General features: G+C 45.2%; 1 protein-coding gene across 6 annotated transcripts in view; it reads left to right on the top strand.

Moving 5' to 3' along the window:
- Window positions 1-15185, top strand: part of itpr1b (inositol 1,4,5-trisphosphate receptor, type 1b) — a 439399-nt gene that overhangs the window by 127784 nt on the left and 296430 nt on the right. For 4 of the 6 annotated variants that reach the window (XM_067998943.1, XM_067998946.1, XM_067998945.1 and 1 more), the window contains exons 6-11: window positions 2648-2806; window positions 3569-3667; window positions 5227-5310; window positions 6549-6695; window positions 12637-12741; window positions 12831-12875. In XM_067998943.1, coding sequence (XP_067855044.1) covers window positions 2648-2806; window positions 3569-3667; window positions 5227-5310; window positions 6549-6695; window positions 12637-12741; window positions 12831-12875 — 639 coding nt within the window. The remainder of the gene's footprint in view (window positions 1-2647; window positions 2807-3568; window positions 3668-5226; window positions 5311-6548; window positions 6696-12636; window positions 12742-12830; window positions 12876-15185) is intronic. The other 2 variants (XM_067998947.1, XM_067998944.1) reach the window with 1 other exon arrangement.

Here is a 15185-nt window from a genome sequence, read left to right as displayed (position 1 = left end):
TCAAGGCCTTGGAGAGGGTGCAGAAGAGAATTGCTAGAATGGTGCCAAGGATGAGGGACTTCAGTTATGTGGAGAGACTGGGATTGTTCTCTTTCGAACAGAGAAGGTTAAGAAGAGATTTGATAGAGGTGTTCAAAATCATGAACAGTTTTGATAGAGTAAATAAGGAGAAACTGTTTCCAGTGGCCGAAGGGGCGGTAACCAGAGATTTAAGGTGATTGGCAAAAGGACCAGAGGAGACATGAGGAAACATGTTTTTATGCAGCGAGTTGTTATGATCTGAATGCACTGCTTGAAAGGGCGGTGGAAGCTGATTCAATAGGAACTTTCAAAAGGGAATTAGATGAATAATTGAAGGGAGAAAATTTACAGGGCAATGGGGAAAGAGCAGGGGAATGGGACTAATCAGATAGCTCTTTCAAAGAACAGGCATGATGGGCCGAATGGCCTCTTGTGCTATATCATACTATGGTGCTATGACGTTTATGAAGGGGTGGAGTAAGGACTTTCTCTTTGTGTGTGTCTGTCTGTCTCTCTCTCTCTCTCTCTCTTTGTGTGTGTGTGACTCTCTCTCTCTCTTTGTGTGTGTGTGTGTGTGTGTGTGTGTGTGTGTGTGTGTGTCTCTCTCTCTCTGTGTGTGTGTGTCTCTTCCCCTCTCTGTCTGTCTGTCTCTCTTGTGTGTGTGTGTGTGTGTGTCTCTCTCGCTTTGTGTGTGTGTCTCTCTCTCTCTCTCTCTCTCTTTTCTTTCTCCCTCTCCCTCTCTCTCTCCTTTTGTGTGTGTGTGTCTCTCTCTCTCTCTCTCTCTCCCTTTGTATGTGTGTGTGTCTCTCTCTCTCTCTCTCTCTCTCTCTCTCTCTCCCTTTGTGTGTGTGTGTCTCTCTCTCTCTCTCTCTCTCTCCCTTTGTGTGTGTGTCTCTCTCTATCTATCTATCTATCTATGGCGCTTGCTCTCTCTATGGTGTATGTATATGTGTATAATCTGTTTACTCCACCCCTTTACATCATGCCAATCGTTTATGTACACTTGAGTGAAATGTTTGTATTGTATATACATGATAGATGTGTGTAATGAAGTGCTCAATGTACACATAAGGCTTCATGACTTTATAGAACAGGCTGATGGACTTGTGGGTCTTTTCCTGTCCAAAGTTTTTGTACGTTCGTACATAGGACTGATAAGAACAAGTCAGGACATGGCCTGGAATGCAGAGGGAGAGAGGTGAGGGTCAAAAGTTCCATTAGTTCCCATGTTGAAGTGGTTCTGCAATATAAGTGGAGAATAAATTTAAAGGAAAGAGTAAGCCTTTAAAATTCAAAGTACTTCATCCAGGAGTCAGCTTCCATAAGTAGCTGTGACATGGTAGATGGCAATTAAAATGAATGCTCCTAAAATTAGATACATCAAATAGAGAATTTGGTAAGTCTTGGAATTAAGCGTGGTGGGCTAACATATGAAGCCTCTAGAATGTAACAGTACGGCAGATATATTAAAATAGTGCCAAGTGTGGCTTCCTAATTACTGGCAGCATATCACACTTGGATTGTCAGCACCAATCACCTTGTGTGAATGTGATAATTAACAAACATCCTCTTGCAAAAAAAAATCAATTCTTTCTCTACAGAAAATGTTGAACTGCCAACTGATTCTCCCCCCACCCCCAGTTGTGGTTAATGTGTTCATTTATGGTTCAGACCTATTTCAGATACAGGTGGTTCTGCCTGTCTTGGCTGGCATTTTGACAGATTCCCACACTTGACAGAAAGTGACTCACTGGGCTTGTGCCAAGTGCAGAAGTTGCAATTTTAATTTTGCCCCTGAGCCCTCCCCAATCGACATAGGAACAGGAGTAGGCCATTCAGCCCCTCAAACCTGCTCCGCCATTCAATCAGATCACGGCTGATCTGCACCTCAACTCCATTTACTCGCCTTTTTGCTCCATATCACCTTGATACCCTTACCCCACAAAAATCTAGCCATCTCAGCCTTGAAAGCTCCAACTGTCCCAGGGTCCACAGCCTACATCTGACTATGATGTGGAGATGCCGGTGATGGACTGGGGTGGACAAATGTAAGGAATCTTACAACACCAGGTTATAGTTGGACAAAACTGTTGGACTATAAACTGGTGTTGTAAGATTCCTTACATACATCTGACTAGGTCTCTACTGGCCAAGTACCCCCACTGCTGGCCTGCGCCGGTAGAGCAATGTTCAGCCTGTGTGAAGAAATGGTGGCTGGCCGCAGTCATTTTACATCTGCTGCTTGTCTTGAACTGGTATTCCAGTACATCAGAGGCATGTGTGCGGTCTGATTGACGTGATAATGCCGCTGATGGTAGTGCTGTTGTAGTGTCAATGGAGCATTATCAATCGCCATAACAATGTGCAATTGGCTGGAGAAGACTGAAATGTTCACCTGGAGAAGCAGAATTTCCTTTCCCTTCCAAAGTGCACAAGCGGTTTAAGCTACATTTTATATATATCTTTTCTAAAAACTATTGTGCTGTTTAAATCTTTCTGTGCTCCCTTTTTATTAGCTCCAGTAGAGTCCTTGGTGGTATTTGCTAATGAATGCTGTTGTCGTTAAGAGGTTGTCAGTACTGCAGTTCATTGCCTTGTTTACTAACGTGATCTCATGACTCTGTAGCTGTTGCATCTAAAAAGCAACAAGTACCTGACCGTAAACAAGAGACTTCCAGCCCTGTTGGAGAAGAATGCTATGAGGGTTACACTGGATGCTGCAGGCAATGAAGGCTCCTGGTTCTACATCCAGCCGTTCTACAAGTTACGTTCCATAGGTGACAGTGTAAGTATAAGTAAGATTTGGGATACCTGGGGTGAAATGGAGAACGGCACTGGGTTAAACCACAAAGGAATATGGTGCTTCTAATAGATATGCAATGTGGAGGGGTTTGTTCAGAGCGCTCATGACATGGCTGCAATTATAATATTTCAGTCTTTAGGGAACCTATCATCTATATTTAAACCAGACTAGAGGGTCTTGCCTTTGCTTCCCCCTCCCAACTATGATGGCTCGGTAAGTTTCTAGAGATCAGGAAGGCTCTGAGTTTGATTGCCAGTCTAGCTGATCTCTCCTGGGGCAGCGGTAGATGCACTACTGTTAAAGATTGTCCGCGCTCCTGGTCGATGTCAGTTGCCCCCGTTGAAAGGGTTTGTGTGCTTGGGTGAGAAGAGGGTTGAGCTTGGCTGCAATGCCTCCCATTGTCCAATACCCTGTCCAACACACTGCAGTCTCACCATGGATAATGGCCCCTTGGACAAGGTGACAGAGGTCAGTGAACTCTCAGAACTGTACCCAAGCAAGAGGTTGCCACCTTCAGGGGAGGAGAGGAGAAAATTAGCAAAATAAAATATAACCCAAACTTGAGATTCAGCAGGAACATGTGATCCAGTTATCTCTTTTTTTTGTATTTGTATGGTAAACTAGACTAGTGAAGCTTGTGTCTGAAGAGCCCAGTTTGAACTTTCTATTGTTTAATAACTTAAATATACTGGAACCATGAGGTAAGCTTGCTTTCAGAGCCTCAAATGGTCTTTTATTCTCAAGGTTGTGATTGGAGATAAAGTGGTGTTGAACCCAGTCAATGCTGGACAGCCGCTTCATGCCAGTAATTGTGAATTGGTCGACAATCCTGGATGTAAAGAGGTAAGAAAAGAACTTTGTATTTATATAATGACTTCTCATAAACATTGCAAAGTACTTTGTTTACAATGCATTACTTCTCAAATGCAATGACTGTTATGTAGACAAATGTGGTGGCCATTTTGTGCCTAGTAAGATGCAACAAGCAGCCATTAGATAAATGAATAGTTAATGTGTTCTTCGTTAGTTGAGGGAGGGACGTTGGCCTGGACATCAGGAGAATTGCTTGTTCTTCTTCACGTCGTGTCACATAGTTCCTTTGGATGTTTAATCTCCACTTGAACCACCAGAACAAGAAATTGGTTTAATGTTTGATTTGGAAAAAGGGCAACTCTGATGATATGCCACTCCCTCAGTGCTGCACTGGAGTGTCAGCCTAGATTACGTACCCGAATCCTGGAGTGGGGCTTGAACCCACAACCTCCTGACGCAGAGTTGACAGCAAATTCTGCCGTCAGCTGCACTCGCAAGTGCAAATGAGCTGATCCATGACACTGCCCCTGTGTGCAGAAATTGTGTCTCTGAATTCCCAGTCAGTGTTACATCAATCTGTAGATGAGTGGTTCGGATGAAGTGAAATAAACTGAGGTAAGTGGTATGTGCAGAGTGATGGAATGGTGCTGTCCTGAAACTGGATTTCTTTTTTTTTTAACGCAGGAATCCAAGTAAAAGTTTTCAATGACTTAACTCAGTATCAACTTTTGTCAAATGTTGATCTGCACACACTGTCGTTTTAGTACTTGCTCAGTTCTGTCTTCAGCTTCTGCAATTGATAAATAACCAAATTGCAGAAAGCATGGGAAGAGATTGATGAGCCATTTATAGCAGTTATCTTGCCTTTAACACCATTGAATAAAAGCATATGGCTGGCAGTGGAATAGTCAATCAAATCTGCTGTCTGCTCTTGTTCCCATCCTCCACTGCCATTTAGAAACAAACATAAAAAGTTCCTAGTAAGAGATTTTAAGACAATGTGAAGCGTTTATTTTCAGAGATGCGTTTTATTGTTACGAAGCTGGTGCTGACTTTTCACCAGCTTCACGACAAATAAATTATCGGCAGTAATTTCCGTGGCCCAATCGTCTGTTGTAACTTCGGACGGTCGTCGAATACCCATTAATGCCATTTCTTCGTGGTTTCCACCGAAATTATGGCAGGAGTGAGAAATCACCGATGTTTGTCTTTAACAGCCAACATTACTGATTCCAAAATGTGAGATTTCCATCTTGGCCAAACTTCTCTATCGAGAATTGGAAGCCATCTCACAGGGTTACGGGGGGGGCGTATTAATGTATCCTCTCTGCCTGTGACTCTCATTAGACATAGATGTTTAAAATTCCCAAAACTCGTAGACTGCTCGATGGGTAACCAGTATCACTTTCTCCCACCGACAAGAGATTTTGATAATGGGCAGTAGTCAGTTGTGTAACAATCTCGTGTGTTATTTTAAAATGGTATTTTACAGCTACCCATCAAGTGTACTCCATTTTATTAATGTTCTGACAAAATGCATTTTAGTCTGTCTCTTCCATCAAGATGTTTTTATGTGCTGTCTGTTCCAGGTTAACTCTGTGAATTGCAACACTAGTTGGAAAATTGTTCTTTTCATGAAATGGAGTGATAATAAGGAAGACATTCTGAAAGGGGTGAGTTGATTTTCAGTGCTTGCGATCTATTTGGAATTGATCAAAAACATTAATGTGTCATATTTCCAAATGGCTTGAAGAGGATTGTTTGGATTTATTTTCTCTTCTCTCCTGAAGGCAGGCTTGTTCTGTTGTTTGGTTCCCCAGGCATTGGCAGCTGTTCAGAATGTTGCCCAAGTGGACATTCTTCAAGTGTGACCCCCTGATGATAAGGGTGGACAAAGTGCCTGACCACGGTGGTATCATGGCCAAGTCTGACCCTTGCTCAACATCCAGACTCTCTTTCCAGCAATGGTTATTGGATAGGAAGCAGGAGCACCAGCTGGTAGTTTATTTTTCTTTGTCTTGAAGTTCGAGACACTGAGACCAAGTGTCGTGCTGTTGGCTGAGGGATAAATATTGGCCAGGACACCGGGGAGAACTGCCCTGCTCTTCGAAATTTTTTTAAAATTTTTTTTTATTCGTTCACAGGATGTGGGCGTCGCTGGCAAGGCCGGCATTTATTGCCCATCCCTAGCGAGATTTTTACAACTGAGTGGCTTGCTCTGCCATTTCAGAGGGCAATTAAGAATCAACCACATTGCTGTGGGTCTGGAGTCACATATAGGCCCGACCGGGTAAGGACGGCAGGTTTCCTTCCCTAAAGGACATTAGTGAACCAGATGGGTTTTTATGACAATCCGGTAGTTTCATGGCTATCATTACTGATACTAGTATTTTAATTCCAGATTTTTATTTAATTAATTGAATTTAAATTCGCCAGCCACCGTGGCGGGATTTGAACTCGTGACTCTGGATTTTAGTCCAGGCCTCTGGATTACTAGCCCAGTAACATAACCACTACGCTACCGTGCCATTGGATCTTTTACGACCACTTGAGAGGCCAAAGGGGGCCTGGGTTTAATCCTAAGCACAGTGCAGCATTCCCTCAGTACTACACTGGAGTGTCAGCCTAGATTTTGTGCACAAGTCTCAGGAGTGGGACTTGAACCCACGACCTTCTGACTAAGAGGTGAGAGTGTTACCACTGAATCATGGTTAACACCCGAACACAGGTTTCCCTGGTCTTTATGGCCCAGTATCACAGAAGATGATGCTTTTGTATTCTTTGCTGTCAGCTGAGTCCCCGAAAAGACACATCCCCTGTTTGAGGATGTCAAGTCCCAGTCTTCTGTGCGACAGCTAAGGGTACTAACTAGCAAGATATTAATGGCGATATGGTATTTTCTCTCTTGTAGGGTGATGTTGTGAGACTGTTTCATGCAGAACAGGAAAAGTTTCTGACCTGCGATGAATATCGGAAAAAGCAGTATGTGTTCCTCCGAACCACCGGCCGGCAGTCAGCCACGTCGGCAACCAGTTCCAAAGCATTGTGGGAGGTTGAGGTACGCCATCTTGTCCTAGAACTGAACTCATTGTTTAAAAAGATGGCATTTGGATCTGAAAAATGTCCTAACGGGATTGAAAATTGTAACCTTGTCTTCTACCGGTGCTTGTTTAGGTCAGATTCGGGCATTCATAAATTGGCCAAATGCATTTACACTACAAAATCCAGCCCACTTGTCCTGGCAGCAGAATCAGAAGTTGAGCCTACAGTTCTGCTGGGAACAAGGATCCAGATTTTCCGGCCCTCAGTTGCTGGTCTCTTCAAATCTAAATGAGCGCCAGTGTAAAAGCAACTACAGATTCAACAAAAGGATGCAAGAACTGGCATATATAGCACCTTTCACACCCTCGGGACGCCTCAAAGCGCTTCACACAAAGTGGCTTTATAACATGAAACAACTTCTTTCACGAGAAAGAAAGAACTTGTATTTATATAGCGCCTTTTACGACTTCAGGACGTCTCAAAGTGCATTACCGGCAATGACATACTCTTGAAATTTTGTCACGGTAATTGGACAGGGTTCCCTCATATCCTGGTCTTGACTGACCGTCTCCTGGGCTGCTGCTTAAAATGTCATTTGATCCTAAACAACAGTTTAAAAGTTTAATGTTGCATAGATACTGAAAACATGGGAAGCCCAGAGGGTGAGCATTCTCTTCACTGCTGCGCTCCTTAACCTTTCAACCCTTCACTCATGCCTCTCTGGCTATGTTGTTAACTTGAGGACAATCCTATTGCTTCCATTTTCTAGATCACTAGCTATAAAATACGCACTCGAGACTATTTTAACCATAGGTTAGCATTCTGGACTAAGAGATCGATAGCTCAGCATGGATGCCTTCAAACAGCTTCGAGTAAAATGTCTGCAAAATGAGGATGGCTTCAATAACCAAATACTCATCGTGACGCAGGAAAAATAAGCTATGCGTGTGGATAATAGAATTGGTGTCAAATACAACAGTGACTGCACTTCAAAAGTATTTCATAGGCTGTAAAATGCTTTAGGACATCCTGAAGTTGTGAAAGGTGCTATATAAATGCAGGTTCATTCTTTCTTTCTATCATTTGTTGTATTCACTTGCAGACTTGAAAAGGTGAAGTCCATCATTCATAACATGGTGCCAAATCGGTCTAACCGATTGACATGTAGCTTTTGGTCTAGATTTTAGTCACTACACAAAGACACTTACTTGAATGGTACAATGCTTGGCCATCACTACAGGGCGTGACATGCAGAATGGCCCAAAATGGGCCCTCGTCACTTCTCAGCCTCCCGTATGCAGTGTTTCAGTAGCTTGGTCTCTGCTATATTTGCACCGATCGTCATTCTTCAATCCCCATTCACCAGGTTGACTGCAGTTCCTCCAACTGCTGTCCTCGCACAGTTCAAGGCATGCCATTGTTTGAACATAAGAAATAGGAAAAGGAGTAAACCATGCAGCCCCTCGAGGCTGCTCCGCCATTCAGTCGGATCATGGCTGATCTTCGACCTCAACTCCACTTTCCTGCCCGATCCCCATATCCCTTGATTTCCCCTAGAGTCCAGAAATCTATCGATCTCAGTCTTTTTGGTAGGTCTCCTTCTGCTGAGGAGGCTGAGAAGTGACTAGGGCCCATTTTGGCCCATTGCGCATGTCATGCCCTGGTGTGATGGTCAAGCACTGTAACATGCAAGTAAGTGTAAAGCTCTATTTATTTTTGCAGAATCCCAATCTGTAAATGAATGTAATGAATAACTTGTCAAGCCTCTGTTGGGAAGTTTAATCCACATCTGAATCGGAATTGGCACTGTTCTTAGAATTGAATATGATTCAGTGTTGTACTATAGCCACAACTTAAATTGACATCCGTTAAGTATGACGTTGCCCATTGGGATGGGGTTGAGGACTGGTTATACTTACATAATGGGGTAATACTGCTGCAGTCTTGGATGATACAGTTGCTGCGATAGCCTGACGATTAATCTCATCTGGTGAAGTTTCAACGCATGAAAAACGCACAAAACTAGACAATAAAGTGCACTTTCCGATTAGTCTGGCTAATGGGCACAAACATATATCGAAAGCCAGGTTAAAAAAATGTGAAACGCCCTCAGTCCAAATGCTCTCAATCTGTGAATCCTTGTGTTTACACCAGTGTAGAAGTGGGACTGTCAAATATTTAACTCAAAAACTCCGTAAAGTTGTTTTTAATTCAGTCAAGGGATGTGGGCATCGCTGGAAGGCCAGCATTTATCGCCCATTCCTAATTGCCCTTGAGAAGGTGGTGGTGAGCTGCCTTCTTGAGCCGCTGCAGTCCGTGTGGTGAAGGTTCTCCCACAGTGCTGTTAGGTAGGGAGTTCCAGGATTTTGACCCAGCGACGATGAAGGAACGGCGATATATTTCCAAGTCAGGATGGTGTGTGACTTGGAGGGGAACGTGCAGGTGGTGTTGTTCCCATGTGCCTGCTACCCTTGTCCTTCTAGGTGGGAGGTGCTGTCGAAGAAGCCTTGGCGAGTTGCTGCAGTGCATTTTGTAGATGATACACAATACTGCCATGGTGCGCTGGTGGTAGAGGGAGTAAATGTTTAGGGTGGTGGATGGGATGCCAATCAAGCCAGCTGCTTTGTCTTGGATGGTGTCGAGCTTCTCGAGTGATGTTGGAGCTGCACTCATCCAGGCAAGTGGAGAGTATTCCATCACATTCCTGACTTGTGCCTTGTAGATGGTGGAAAGGATTTGGGGAGTCAGGAGGTGAGTCACTCGCCGCAGAATACCCAGCCTCTGAGCTTCTCTTGTAGCCACAGTATCTATGTGGCTGGTCCAGTTAAGTTTCCAGTCAATGGTGACCCCCAGGATGTTGATGGTGGGGGATTCGGCGATGGTAATGCCGTTGATTGTCAAGGGGAGGTGGTTAGACTCTCTCTTGTTGGAGATGGTCATTTCCTGGCACTTGTCTGGCACGAATGTTACTTGCCACTTATCAGCCCAAGCCTGGATGTTGTCCAGGTCTTGCTGCATGCGGGCTTGGACTGCTTCATTATTTGAGGGGTTGCGAATGGAACTGAACACTGTGCAATCATCAGCAAACATCCCCATTTCTGACCTTTTTGATGGAGGGAAGGTCATTGATGAAGCAGCTGAAGATGGTTGGGCCTAGGACACTGCCCTGAGGAACTCCTGCAGCAATGTCCTGGGGCTGAGATGATTGGCCTCCAACAAGCACTACCATCTTCCTTTGTGCTAGGTATGACTCCAGCCACTGGAGAGTTTTCCCCCTGATTCCCATTGACTTCAATTTTACGAGGTCTCCTTGGTGCCACACTCGGTCAAATGCTGCCTTGATGTCAAGGGCAGTCTCTCTCACCTCACCTCTGGAATTCAGCTCTTTTGTCCATGTTTGGACCAAGGCTGTGATGAGGTCTGGAGCCGAGTGATCCTGGCGGAACCCAAACTGAGCATCGATGAGCAGGTTATTGGTAAGTGCCGCTTGACAGCACTGTCGACGACACCTTCCATCACTTTGCTGATGATTGAGAGGAGACTGATGGGGTGATAATTGTCCGGATTGGATTTGTCCTGCTTTTTGTGGACAGGATATACCTGGGCAATTTTCCACATTGTTTGGTAGATGCAAGTGTTGTAGCTGTACTGGAACAGCTTGGCTAGAGGCGCGGCTAGTTCTGGAGCACAAGTCTTCAGCACAACAGATGGGATGTTGTCGGGGCCCATAGCCTTTGCTACATCCAGTGCACTCATCTGTTTCTTGATATCATGTGGAGTGAATCGAATTGGCTGAAGACTGGCTTCATAGAATCAATAGAATAGATCAATCACTAGAAAATTGACGGCACAGAAGAAGGCCATTTGGCCCATCGTGTCTGTGCCGGCCGAAAATGAGCCACCCAGCCTAATCCCACTTTACAGCACTTGGTTAATAGCCTTGAAGGTTACGGCACTTCAAGTGCATATCCAAGTACTTTTTAAATGTGATGAGGGTTTCTGCCTTTACCACCCTTTCAGGGTGGCTTCTGTGATGGTGGGGATCTCTGGAGGAGGCCGAGATGGATCACCCACTTGGCACTTCTGGCTGAAGGTGGTTGCAAACGCTTCAGCCTTGTCTTTTGCACTCACGTGCTGGGCTCTGCCATCATTGAGGAGGGGGATGTTCATGGAGCCTCCTCCCCCTGTTAGCTGTTTAATTGTCCACCACCATTGATGACTGGATGTGGCAGGATTGCAGTGCTTTGATCTGATCCGTTGGTTGTGGGATTGCTTAGCTCTGTTTATAGCATGCTGCTTCCACTGTTAGCATGCATGAAGTCCTGTGTTGTAGCTGTGCTTCACCAGGTTGGCACCTCATTTTTAGGTACGCCTGGTGCTGCTCCGGGCATGCTCTTCTACACGCCTCATTGAACCAGGGTTGATCCCCAGGCTTGTTGGTAATGGTAGAGTGAGGAATATGCCAGGCCATAAGGTTACAGATTGTGGTGGAATACAATTCTGCTGCTGCTGATGGCCCACAGCGTCTCATGGATTGAATCTATCCCATTTAGCATGGTGGTAGTGCCACACAACACGTTGGACGGTGTCCTCAGTGTGAAGATGGGACTGTGCGGTGGTCACTCCTACCAATACTGTCATGGACAGATGCACCTGCGACAGGTAGATTGGTGAGGAAGAGGTCAAGTAGGTTTTTCCCCTGCCGCAGTCCCAGTCTGGCAGCCAAATCCTTCAGGACTCAGTCAGTGGTGGTGCTACCGAGCCACTCTTGGTGATGGACATTGAAGTCCCCCACCCAGAGTACATTCTGTGCCCTTGCTACCCTCAGTGCTTCCTCCAAGTGGTGCTCAAAATGGAGGAGGACTGATTCATCAGCTGAAGGAGGGCGGTAGGTGGTAATCAGCAGGAGGTTTCCTTGCCCATGTTTGACCTGATGCCATGAGATTTCACGGGGTTCGGCGTCAATGTTGAGGACTTCCAGGGCCACTCCCTCCTGACTGTATATCACTGTACCGCCATCTCTGGTGGGTCTGTCCTGCCGGTGGGGTGGGACAGGACATACCCAGGGATGGTGATGGAAGAGTCTGGGACGTTGGCTGAAAGGTATGATTCTGTGAGTATGGCTGTGACTAGTCTGTGGGACAGCTCTCCCAATTTTGGCAAAAGTCCCCAGATGTTGCTGAGGAGGACTTTGCAGGGTCGACTGGGCTTGGTTTGCCTTTGTTGTGTCCGGTGCCTAGTGGTCTGATGCCGGGTGGTCCGTCCGGTTTTATTCTTATGACTTTGTAGAGGGATTGTACAACTGAGTGGCTTGCTCAGCCATTTTAGATGGCAGTTAAGAATCAACCACGTTGTTGTGGGTTTTGAGTCACATAAAGGCCAGAGTGGGTAAGGATGGCAGGTTTCCTTCCCTAAAGGGTATTAGTGAACCAGATGGGTTTTTACAACAATCCTGTAGTTTCATGGTCACCATTACTGATACTAGTTTTTATTCCAGATTTTATTTATTTAACTAAATTTAAATTCGCCAGCTGCCGTGGTGGGATTTGAATTCATGACACTGGATTATTAGTCCAGGTCTCTGGATTACTAGTCCAGTGACAAAACCACCATGCTACCGTACCCAATAAAGTGAAAAAGGAGAAGAACAACAGAGGCTGTACATATCTTTACTGTCAGATTTCAACATGGAAGTCCACCAAAAAATAGCTGTATTATTACTCGGCCATAATATCAGGTTCTTGAATTTCTGGAGGTGTGAGATTTTTTTCTTTAAAAGCGAAAATTTAAAATGCATTAGATCTGAATATCTTTGGAGAACTGGCCAAATACATGACCCATTGGAACTGGGAGTGTGATTTGAATTCCGTCAGTGCTTGTTTTGTATGGGAGAGAGTGAAGAAATACACCAAGAGGTGGACAAGTCTCAAGTTCTGTGTGTCTTCGTTGCATTGCAGGTCGTTCAACATGACCCTTGTCGCGGAGGAGCCGGGCACTGGAACAGCCTCTTCCGGTTCAAACACTTGGCCACCGGCAACTATTTGGCTGCTGAGGTTGGTGATGTACGTGTGTTTTTTTTTACTTCAGTGCTTTTTTTTGACTAAGTTGTGTACCTTTCTACAATACCTGACATTACGTTATGTGTTTCCAGGGCAACCCAGATTACCAGGAAGAGTTGCAAGAATCCCGGTCATCGGTGAGTGATATTAAGGATCCTGAAGTGGCGAGAATCGAAGGTCTTCGAACGCTGCAGTTCTTTGGTGTGACTGCAAATATCTGAAATGAAAAGCTTAATTGTTCATGTTGACCACTGTTTTTCCCCCTCAACATTTTCCCATGTCTTAGGATGTGGAGGTGTTAGTTTTCAAGGCGATTTATAAAGTTTTCAATGAATTTTTATCATCAGCTAAAACACCGAGCAGAATTCAAACTGTGATCATCCTGTCATGGAATTGCAAGTTTCTGTCTTTATTTCATCTTTTAAAAAAAAAGATAGTCAGTGTTGAAACAGAAGCTGACCTTCCTCACTCAAAATAGCAACATAGGAATTGCTGGATGAAAAAAGATCCAGGTCCATCTCGTTCACCTTCTGCCATCCTGGTGGTCATATGATACAACAATAATGAAGTTGCTGACTAATCATAGCGATCAATCTCTATCAATTAGTCTGCAACAGACCCAGACATGAGGCGAGGAAAACCCCTGGTGGTGGAGAGTTTGAGAATTATTGGTCCAAAGTCACTTGTTCCTCCCAAGCATGTTACACTTACCACATGTCATGTCTTAAATTACTCACATACTATATCTCAAACTGTTATTTTCTGAAAGAAATCTATCTTTAAAAAATGGAGGGTCACAGATGGTCTGTTAAAGGGAAGGAGGTCTGTGTTTGGAAATCAGCTACTTTTGAATGAAGGTTTGAAATGCTAATATATGCGGATTGACAGATGAAGTTGTGATTGACAGTTCTCAGCACGTGCTGCAAACCCTTACAACTGGGACAGTCATGATGTGGAGATGCCGGTGATGGACTGGGGTTGACAATTGTAAACAATTTTACAACACCAAGTTATAGTCCAGCAATTTTATTTTAAATTCACAAGCTTTCGGAGGCTTCCTCCTTCCTCAGGTGAACGATGTGAAAATGAAATCCTCGAAATGAAATCGCATTTATAATTCACAGAACAATGCTTGATGATTACAGACAGTTTTTTCAACTGCCCGTTGCCAAGGCAATCAGTGTGCAGACAGACAGGTGTTACCTGCCAGGTCTCAGAATATACAAATCACCAAAAAAAACAACAAACAACAAAAAAAAACAGAGATAGAGAGGTAGAAACATAGAAAAGACAGCAACTGACCCGTTATATTAAAAACAGATAACATTTGTTCGCTGGTGGGGTAACGTGTAGCGTGACATGAACCCAAGATCCCGGTTGAGGCCGTCCTCATGGGTGCGGAACTTGGCTATCAATTTCTGCTCGACGATTTTGCGTTGTCGTGTGTCTCGAAGGCCGCCTTGGAGTACGCTTACCTGAAGGTCGGTGGATGAATGTCCATGACTGCTGAAGTGTTCCCCGACTGGGAGGCAACCCTCCTGTTTGGCGATTGTTGCGCGGTGTCCGTTCATCCGTTGTTGCAGCGTCTGCATGGTCTCGCCAATGTACCATGCTCTGGGGCATCCTTTCCTGCAACGTATGAGGTAGACAACGTTGGCCGAGTCACAGGAGTATGAACCATGCACCTGGTGGGTGGTGTCCTCTCGTGTGATGGTGGTATCTGTGTCGATGATCTGGCACGTCTTGCAGAGGTTACCGTGGCAGGGTTGTGTGGTGTCGTGGACGCTGTTCTCTTGAAAGCTAGGTAATTTGCTGCGAACGATGGTCTGTTTGAGGTTGGGTGGCTGTTTAAAGGCGAGTAGTGGAGGTGTGGGGATGGCCATAGCGAGGTGTTTGTCCTCATTGATGACCTGTTGAACGCTGCGGAGAACATGGCGTAGTTTCTCCGCTCCGGGGAAGTACTGGACGACAAAGGGTACTCTGTTGGTTGCGTCCCGTGTTAGTCTCCTGAGGAGGTCTATGCGATTTTTTGCTGTGGCCCGTCGGAACTGTCGATCGATGAGTCGAGCGTCATATCCCGTTCTTACTAGGGCGTCTTTCAGCGTCAGTAGGTGTCCATCGCGTTCCTCCTCGTCTGAGCAGACCCTGTGTATTGGCAGGGCCTGTCCAAAGGGGATGGCCTCTTTGACGTGGTTAGGGTGGAAGCTGGAAAAGCGGAGCATCGTGAGGTTGTCCGTGGGCTTGCGGTAGAGTGAGGTGCTGAGGTGCCCAATGAACCCAATGAGACAATCGACGATCCGGAACAGCAGACAGAGGGATCCGCGGTACAGCAACCGAAGAGGAAAGAGTCAAACTGGACTCCTCCGGAGGGTCGCTGCCCTCAGCTGGACATGTATGCTCAAGCTGTCAGGAAATGCGTCAATGCCAGATTCATCAGCCGCACTCAG

The sequence above is a fragment of the Heptranchias perlo genome, chromosome 17, assembly GCF_035084215.1.
Source record: "Heptranchias perlo isolate sHepPer1 chromosome 17, sHepPer1.hap1, whole genome shotgun sequence".
NCBI classification, from domain to species: domain Eukaryota; kingdom Metazoa; phylum Chordata; class Chondrichthyes; order Hexanchiformes; family Hexanchidae; genus Heptranchias; species Heptranchias perlo.
The sequence above is the reverse complement of the archived record's forward strand: the minus strand, read 5'-3'. Positions and strand labels throughout refer to the sequence as shown.